Here is a 10,214-nt window from a genome sequence, read left to right on the forward strand (position 1 = left end):
GTTGTGGCAAACACTTATGAACTCAGCGAAAAGACGTTATTGAACAATACTTTACTTAGTGTGCTAAATCCGCACTACTTTAAGGCGACACTGAGATCTGTTTTTATTAAACAAGGTGATGGTTGATTTTCTGTCAATACGACGTGTGTCTGCAACCAAATGCTGGTTCATAATTCATCGTATGAAAAGTGTATAACAGATCGTGTGTTATATTGTCAGACATGTAAACCAATGACTGAAAAAAACTTCAAGAGTGAGGTACTTATTTCCGTTTAGTTGTTAAACAATCTGTTAATCCACATAACTGTATCGAACTCTTTAAGAGCGTACCAAACTGTCTCGGTTTGGTTACCTAAAAATATGTACATAAAGTAAGGAAACTGATAGTTACCACTTATTGAAGCCACTATTAAGACTTCAAATTCATTCACCTTAGTCGAATTCGTATTTTTTGTGAGAGTACACAATAGGGCTACTTCAATCAACTAATCCTTTAGTGACAAAACCAGCATCCCCAAGGTGTGTTTAGTGATTAATATATACTATTGTTAGCATGACATAGGTTGGATTAAAGCATGTTCCATGCACGATTGCGTTGGTGCACGCTGATTGACTAATTCTTATCCAATCAGCGCTAGTTGATCCTTGGAGAGGACTCTAGAACCTTCTCATGTAAAAACTATAAATATACTAACGTACTTCTTATTGCGCTTCTTACTTCCATCTACCCTTGTTATTCAGAATATAATACCTTTCCTGTTTAACCGTGTTCTGATTTGGGGACTTGACGAGTGAATTGGTGTCCAGGAATACTAAACAATAGGAATAGCTGGGTCGTAATAAGAGAAATTATAACAGCTATCAATATAGTAGAATTATAACTGTGTATTAAATCTTCAGTTAAAAGTCATGTTTGAGGTACTACTGCCGTTAATGGTTGGATTGATATGGGGAAGTACTAATATCTGTATGAAGTATAACTCTAATAAAACACTCAAGGTAAGAATTCTTGTTTCATGAATTGTCTCGTAGCTCCTAGCGTTTATTTTTTTGAATCAATCCGCCTCTATCTTGTTGATGTTTGGATTCAGATATACACGTAAGTAATCACGAAGAAAATTTTGACTGTTTTAGGCTTGTCAAGAGGTGTAGCGATAGCAAACTCAACAGCTTTACTAGCGTCAGCTCTCACAAGCTCATGTGTTTACCATGACAAAATGAAATTTAGCGGTACGTTACCATCAACTAAAATTATCTGTCCATAACTTCTAGGGTCCGTTGGAGTTGTGCTGATATGTGTCGGAACTGGTCTACTCAACAGCTGATGAGTATTATAAATTAAATTTTGTGACACAGCTTTGGAAAAAAAGCCAAAAATTATTTATACACATTTTCAAGCTATAATGACAGATGAAATATACAGTGTGAAAATAAGTGTAAGTCGTCAAATTAACCACTGTAATGGTGCCGTCCATTAAAGTTTACCAAAAAAAAGTTCAGGGCAGATATGCGGTTAAGAAAAGAAGTAAAACATTGTAATCGCAAGACTGCTGTCGCACAAATAAATCCGAGCCCCATTATTGTAACCAGCCACGATGTAAGTAGGCAAACAGCATTTGACTCAAACGAAAATTGAGGTGCATTCTCATAATCCGAAGGAAGAACGCGTAGTGGCACACGAGGTAAGAGACCTGTAAAATAAACATTGAGAATAATGCCGAGCACCAGTGTACACAAACATATTTGCTGAAAACCTTGTACTCCAAATACCAATTGTATTGTGTTTCTCGTGGTTTCACATTCGTATCAAATCAGTGAGGAACTGGAGGTTCCAGTTTTGTTCTCCCCCTAATGTCCCTGAACGGATAAGTGGGAGGGTCTTCTCCCCTGTCGGAATGCTGTCATATGACCACGGGTTTATAATCACTACAGAAGCCCAACTTACTACCTTTTTGTTTACGAAAGTGAAAGAACCAGTAGTGAACGTCGGACGCCTAAACTACGTAGGTGAGTCCAGAAGATTCGCCCAGGGGGAGTCGGAGAGCCCTAATTGTGAGCGAATGGTATGTATGGGTTCCAGGGTCCCAAAAGATCGACTGTTGTATGAACCTCTTTTTGTCACTAGCTACCATAAAACTGCATTTCTGGACGTTCATCGACTACCTTGTGGATTAGACGCTCTAGTCAACGGCTATTAAGAATACAACTGTTACAATCTCTCTTATTACGACCCGAATACTCCTTTGCTTAGTATTCTTGGACACTGCTTCACTCGACAAGTCCTCAAATCAGAACACGGTTGAACAGGAACGTAATTATATTCCAAGTGAAGGGGTTGGATGGAAGTAGGAATCACAATAAGAAAAAACGTTAGTAATTTATAAATTTTACATAAGATTCTTGTCTTCTCCAGGTCTCTGCTAGTGCTGATAGACAATCAGCATGTCCGAACACAATCCTCCATGGGGCATGCTTTAATCTAACCTCTATCCCACTAAGGAAAAGCTACTTTGACTTAGATGCCCAACAACGTATATGCTTGGAAAGTCTTGAAATCAATTACTGCTCTATGTATGACACCCATATTCATGACCAGTGGAGTACTACATACTTGCTCGGTCTTTCAATTCGTAAAAGTTCGTTTACGTGCGTTTCCTCAGGGATCATGTGGCATGTTTCTCCAGTTCTTTTGGTGTCGTACTAGGCACCAGCGCAAACGGATAGCCGGTTATTTGCTGTTAGGTTAGAAAGGTTCACGTTAATTATAGGGAGTCGGTCTAAGAAACGATACCTTCGCGTTGTTTCTGCCTAAACCCCGACGGATTACAAACCAGACGCAATTTAAAATGGGTTCCACCATCGAATAAATAGTCTCTAGAAAACAGGTTCGACAAATATGGTGATGCTTGACGGTTCGAATGCGCAGATTGGGCGTCTAGAAACAATAAAGTTGCTAGGGTAGTTGGTTGGGATTTTTTTAGTTGCAGATAGGAAAACAGTAACTGTCATCGGCAGTATTGCGTAGACAAAACTCTATTTTTAGCCACCGACACATTCCAGCACCCGATGCCTATACGCCGTGAGTATTGGGCGTCACGTCTCTCTCCTACAGACTTCCAGGGCACAGTTCTGTCGGACTAGACAGAGACGGTCTTAATAGGAAAAAAATGATTTGACCTAGAATAAACATGGCGCTTCTCTAACATTTGGTGGAGCGTGTATATATGATTAGTATCCCGACACTGGTTAAAAGCCGCCCTGCTCTCCGCGAGTCTTGGGTGGTGCACTGTGTGACAGATTTATTTATTTAAACACATACATATTGGTACAAAAGGGCACCAGATACGTATGCGCTACACAAAATAATGGGAATAGGATAAGAAAAGAAGATCCGTATACATAAGGATGAAAAAAAGAGAAGAGTAATGATGGGGGAACTGAAGTGTACAACCAGAAGGACTCTCTCAGTTAAGAAAGTTATAATCACTCTTTATGAAGAAAGTTACAACAGGCACGCCACTGGCTTCTATTCTGAGCCATATCTGACAACGTCTCTAGCCACTGTGTTGCACCATCGCTCGGACCCCAGCCAGGGAGTCGTGAAGGACCAACTGAAGCTAGCCCTTTGCAGCTTTCTTTCATGCCACGACACCATGTCATACACTGACCACCTCTGCGCTTTTTCCAAACAGTCCTAGAGTCGGCAAATAATCCACGACGTTGAAGTCTCAGGGACGACGCCCCCAAATGCCCTGGTAAAGCCGAGAGTGGGGAGAGTCCACTCTCTCTCTCGAAATGCTCTCACATGGCCACGCGTATATAGCCCTTGCCAGGGAAGTCCTACTCACTGCCTTCTCGTGGCCAGGGTGTTGTTTACGAAATAGAGAAGACGAAAAGCGAATGTTCGGTGCTTTAACCGGGTTGGTGGACACGGAATGTTCACCTAGGGGAGTATGAAAACCCTTATTCCAAACCAATGGTGCACACGGGCTCCAGTATCCTGAGGAATCAAATCGCGTATGAACCAATTGTTGGTCACCAGCTACCATGGGACTGCATCTCCTTACGATGTTTCACTGCCTTGTGGGTTAGACCTTCAGGGTCAAAGACTCGGGGTGTGGCCCCCTAAGAAAACCACCTACTTCAGTCTGGGCATCAGGGCAGTATCTCAGCCCTCACACAAATCAAATAGAATTTGTGAGGCGCATATTTATCTGGTGCTTTTTTGTACCAATATTTATGTGTTTAAATAAATAAACTCTGGGACGACATTCGTAGAACATGTCCAAGCCACCGAAGTCTATGTTTCAATATGGTGACACCAATTGAATTATCGTCTCTGCGCCCGAACACACGATGCCGAACCTCTGCATTACTAACATGGTGTTGCCACTGAATGTCAGCAATCCTTCGGAGACAAAGATGATCAAAAACAGAGAGTTGTTTAACATCCTCAACTCGGAGAGGCCAGGTTTCACAAGCATAGAGCAGAACTGCTCTCACCGACGCGTTGTAGATCCGACCTTTTACAGCCAGACTAACATCACAAAGGCACCAAAGATGGCCCAGATTGGCATAAGCCGCTCTGGCTTTCATTATACGTGCATCGATCTCATCACTCACGCCACCACCTGCACTTATGCACCTACCTAGATACACGAACTTCTCAACTACTTCAATCTGCTCACCATCCAGGGTGAGTACAGGATCAGAATCTTGCCAGTCTTGTAGGAGTTCTTTGCACTTGGAGGGTGCAAAGCACATATCCTACCTGCGGAAACTAATTGCCAACTGATTAAGTGCGCATTGCATGGCTTGGGCATTATCGCACAGTAAGACAATATCATCCGCATACTCAAGGTCGAGAAGTGTTTCTCCAGGCAATATATCCACACCGCCATTACTTACATCCATCAGAGCTGTTTCCAGAATGTCATCGATGGCAAAGTTGAAGAGGAATGGTGAGATCGGGCAACCTTGCCTAACCCCACTGCTTGAATGGAACAATGGAGAGGTGTTTGTATATAGGGCCTTTAAGGTGTTGATAAACTTCAGGAACACCCTTCTTCAATAGACAATCTCAGAGAACAGTCCTGTCCAACGAATCGAAGGTAGCCCTGATGTCAAGAAACACTACGATTGTTGGCCTGTGATAAGTATTACGGTGTTCTAACACTTGGTGGAGGGTGAAGATATGATCAATGCATCCTCGACCAGAACGAAAACCAGCCTGCTCCTCGCGAGTCAATCTTTCTCAGGTTTTAAACAACCTACGAAGAATGACAGAAGCCAATAGTTCGAACGCAATCGGAAGTAGACTTATCCCCCGATAGTTGTTACAGACATGAAATGAATTCTTTTTAAAGATAGAAACGACTATCGACTCATTCCATGGTGTTGGAACACTTTCTTGCTCCCAAACCTTTGTAAACAGCACAGTCAATTCTTTAGTCAGAAAGTCACCACCATCTTTAAAAAGAGCCGGAGGTGAGTCATCTGGGCCCGGTAATTTGTAGCGTTTCAAGAGTTGGAGTTCTTTGCGGACTTTCGCCTCGTTTGGTGGATCAGTCGTCACCGGCCATGGAGTGCAGGACAATCTGGTCGATGTCACCGGAGCAGCAGGCCAGTTGACCTGCCTTTCAAAGAATCCTGCCTATCGTCCAAGACGTCAATACATGTTAGTGATTGGCATCCCGTCATCCTCACAGAATGTTTCGCTCACACCAGACTTCTTGTTGCCAGTGGATCGGATGAGTTGGAAGAGCTTCCGGCAGTTACCAGATGCAGCTGCTGCTTCCATCTCATTAGCACGCTCCGACCACCAGGCTTCTCGGTCCTTACGCAAGCTTTGCCCAGTTTCGTTACGTAACAGCCATCGTTTGTGGTCAAACTCCCGGTCACCCGGAGTAGTCAGTCAGTCAGTCAGCTACAACGTAGGACCAGGCACATATATGCATCGGTCCAAGTTGCCATACCTCGTTAGCACAACAAGATCAACACCGGATTCATAGAAGTAATTAATTTAGTGGTAGTAGTATATGAAGAAAGGTTGTATATAAGGATATAGTATAGGAAGGAAAAAAGTTATGAAGCAATTTTAATCTCATAGTTTAAGGGAAGATAAAGAGTGTATACACCTACGCCATTGTGATCGATTCTGAGCCATGTCACCTAGAGTCTCCAACCATTGGTTACGATAGTCACGCGGACCCCAACCAGGTAGTCTGCATCTGCCAACATGGCTCAGGCTAGAAGTTAGTGACTTCAAACACTGATGCCATGTTTTGGTTTGGCCGCCCCTAACTCTCTTCCAACCATCCCCAATACTAGTCATCATAGCGCGTCGTGGTAATCGGTGTTCAGGCATACGTAACACATGGCCCAACCATCTCAGTCGATGAAGATTCATGACCTCATCAACTGATTTACCCGGAGTAGACCGACGGGCTTCCATCAGTTGTAAGGAGCCAGAAGAAACCCAGTGCTTATAAGCGGGACAGAGGACAGCTAAAAGAAGACATGTCCCTTGATATTTGTTGCATCGATGATGTAGACCGTTTTTAAGGAAAAAGACGAAGACCATTTCATTCCAATATGTTTGAGAACACTGCTTTACAAACCTTCCCAAACAACCCAGCCGGTTCCCTGATCAGAAGTTTTCCACAATCCTTAAAGAGGACCTGGTGGTTTACGGCACTTTGGTAGTAGGATTTCCTTGCGGAATCCCTATTGTTAAGTGAACTCGCTGTCACCGCCTAGGGAGGACAGGACAGTCCGACCGACGTTGGTGGGGTAACGGACTAGCTGTACTGTCCTTTTTGAAACTCTAAAATCCAGGACTTCATTAGAGGTTATTAACAGACGTTCCATCAGCTTGACAGACTGCTTCACTCATGCCAGAATTCTAGATGCCAGTGGCTCGATTGAGTTAAATTAGCTTCCAGCAGCCACTGTTTCTAATTCGCGCTCCGGCCATTATGTTTCATTAAGTGTCATTTTAATATTTCTGTGACTGGACAATGTGTGTTCGGGCACAGTGATGAAAATGCAGTTAATGTCACTATCTTCACACAATGGTTTTAGTAGATTGAACATGGTTTAGCAATACCGCCGTAGCGGGCTTTAGGTGAAAAAAGTGGTATGAGAATAAACTGTATGGGACTGGCATCTGTTGGCGTCTAAATAGCATGAGACATTGCCAGATATGGTTCAGAACACAAACTAGTGGCGACTCCGATGTAGTTTACTTCCACATTCTCCATAATAAGGAGTTCAATGGATTGGCAGAATTATTTCTTGTTTTATTTTAACTGAACTATTTCCCCCATTGTACACTATTCTGGTCTATTTGTTTTTATTCATTTAGCTGTTTTTGATTGTGCTCTTTCTTTAATCTATTGACAATTTCACTTTCGTTTTTTTATGACGCGTATCTACTTTCGAGCCTATTTGTACCAGTAAGTGTATTAAGTACACGAATTCTTAATCGTTTACTGTAATAAATATATTAAACTGTCTTCAAAAAATTACACACTATGCTTCACTTTCCCACTCGCGTTGCATTCTATGCTTCTTAGCAAGGGTTCGAATAAATATAAGCCGTCGGTTTTACAGAAAATAAAACTTTGGTGTAAATCCATGTCTTAGATTATTTGTCGAATACGAACGGAATCTGGCGGGTAGATACTTGTAATAAACAAATATTTATCGCAATTATATTGACGGATATAGTAAACAAGGAAACGTTTCTTTGTGCCACAGCACTTTAGATTCGGTCGCTGCCAGTATTTGAAAGCTAAGGTTCCCGTTGTTAAATTACGAGTTTGAAGCCTGTTACATATAGTTCAGTTTACTTGACCGGTTAGCGTTACTAGCTCACATAAAAGGTGTAGACAAAAGCCAAATACATGGGGCTGCAATTGGTTACTGAGTTGCATAGACTTTAATCATAATCTAGTACAAACAAATAGACTCTAATCTATTTCGATAGTGTAATAAGAAGACGAAGATTATCAGAACTGTGTGATATATTATTATTATTATCCTTGTTTCCTCTTACCCCCCCCCATATCCAGTCTTGTTGACCTTTTTTTATATATAAATGTTCTGAACAAGTATATGTGTGATGAGATTGTTCGGAATGTATTGCGCTAATATATCACACAGTTCTGATAATCTTCGTCTTCTTATCACACTATCGAGATTGCTTTAAATTTCTCTGATCTATGTTTTTGTTTTTATGTTCCTATATAGCTCTTAATAACATCATCTTCCTTTTACTTGATAAACCAAAAGTACTTTGCACGTAAACAGTTCGAGAGTGGAGTCTGTCAAGCGAGGGCAGTGAGATACTGATCGGTTCACAGTAGGTCCAGGTTATCCATACTAGCAAACGATAACAAAGAGAAATATTACCTATATAATTTTATTCTCTCTAGTCTTCATGGGAGCACAGTAATTTTTTCAGAAATATATATACATTGGTGGACAAATAGTGACTCATTAAGTGCGCGATTTTCAGTTTATAGCAAGTTACGTAGCCGACACCATAAAAACCTATTACTGGGGTAACAACCACTGGATGTAAGTCACTGGGGCAGATATCACGCATAATTTTCAGTATTAATTAGAAGTATGGACTTACGCATGTTTGACCAAATGAAGTCAGCCATCCCATCCAAATCGACATCTGAACCGGAATACTCATTGAAAATCTTTCCGTTAACGATAATCTTGAGTTTTGGGACAAACAACATACGTAGACTCCATTTGTGAATGAGATAATCATCCACCTGGATACCGTAGACTGGAAGTTGAGGATATGCTCGAGCTAAAGCATTTATATAGGGCAATGAAGCTTTAGAAAATCGACAAGTAGTAGAGAAAATGAACAGAATGTAGCATTCATGTAACCTCAGTTGGTCAGGATGTTTAACATGGTTTCCAGGATCCCAAGTGAATTGTGAGTTGGACCAAGGCGAGTTGAATAAATCTGATAGTTGTGCTTTATGCAGGAATTTAACGTTGCTAGAACTACCATTTATCCAGTTAAATTTCAAGAGTTTGCATTGTGGAATGATATGGGATTGTTCCGTCATAGAAATCTGAGGCGACCATACAGATTGGAAGAAACTAATTTCTGTCATGAAAAAGAAAGAATGAGTTAACTATTTCTTGTCTTTTACAACCACAGTGTAATACAAAGCTGGTTTATGGGCAGTATGCCGAGATTTTGTAGCCAACTAGGCCATCATAGCTGATGAGATTTCCAAAATAAATGAAGTGTTCGAAGTACTCAACTGCTTCACTTCTTATTGTGGGGTGTGCTGCTGATGTCGATAGATATAAGTAGTATGTATCATCAGTCGAAAGTGAAATACCTGGTGGCAGAAAGTTAAGAAGATCGAAAAAACGAGAACAGAGAATGATTGCTATGGAAATGAAGGAACAGTGGAGTCTGAGACGATTGGTTGACATTTTGCAAGCGAGGTATTTATGCGTGGTTCTCGGATTTTACTAAGAAGTTCTGTAATTTTGTGTTGAAATACATTTGGTTGTCCCTGCTTGTTTTCTCGTTCACTGCACTATAACCAGTCTGCGCGTTAACCTAGACCAGCCCAAAAGCGACCTTTTGTGTTTGTCAGAAAGAGGTTTAGTGGAGATCGTAGTAATTTAATAGTTGATTTCACGAGTCAATTAACGCTTGACCACCATAGGAAATCTGAACGCACTAAACGGCCGTTTCGTCCTGTTAGGGGACTCTTCAGCAGCGCACACCCACAATCCCGCTTGTGGGATTCGAACCCAGGACGTTCGGTCTCGCGATTAACCTCTAGACCACTGAGCCGGCATCCAACGGTGTTAATGTCTAACTTCAACCAACCAACGAAATTGCGTCACCGTCCACCATTGTCTTTAGTGAGTTACTAGTGAGCACGTGATTATTATCAGAAAGAGGTTTTGTGATTTTAGCGGATGAAAACATCAGGAAGAAGCGCTGAAAGTGGATAGAATGCACACTGAGAAAGGCACAAAACTGCGTCACAAGGCAAACCCTCACTTGGAATCCTTAAGGTCTAAAGTGGAGTGGAAAACCAAACACATTACTCCGAGAAATGGAGACAGACATGAGAAGAATGAACAGCAATCGGGTAGAATTAGAAAGGAAGGCGTGGGACAGAGTAGGTTGGAGAATGTTGGTAGGCGGCCTATGC

General features: G+C 41.7%; 1 protein-coding gene across 1 annotated transcript; it reads right to left on the bottom strand.

Moving 5' to 3' along the window:
- Positions 1 to 1,449: 1,449 nt before the first annotated feature.
- Positions 1,450 to 9,146, bottom strand: Smp_019820 (hypothetical protein; the record flags this gene model as incomplete). Its single annotated transcript, XM_018789175.1, has 2 exons — positions 1,450 to 1,691; positions 8,645 to 9,146. 2 exons carry the CDS (start codon positions 9,144 to 9,146, stop codon positions 1,450 to 1,452), a joined length of 744 nt encoding a protein of 247 aa, XP_018646470.1.
- Between the last annotated feature and the right edge of the window lie 1,068 nt (positions 9,147 to 10,214).

The sequence above is a fragment of the Schistosoma mansoni genome (assembly GCF_000237925.1).
Source record: "Schistosoma mansoni, WGS project CABG00000000 data, supercontig 0136, strain Puerto Rico, whole genome shotgun sequence".
In the NCBI taxonomy this organism is placed as follows: domain Eukaryota; kingdom Metazoa; phylum Platyhelminthes; class Trematoda; order Strigeidida; family Schistosomatidae; genus Schistosoma; species Schistosoma mansoni.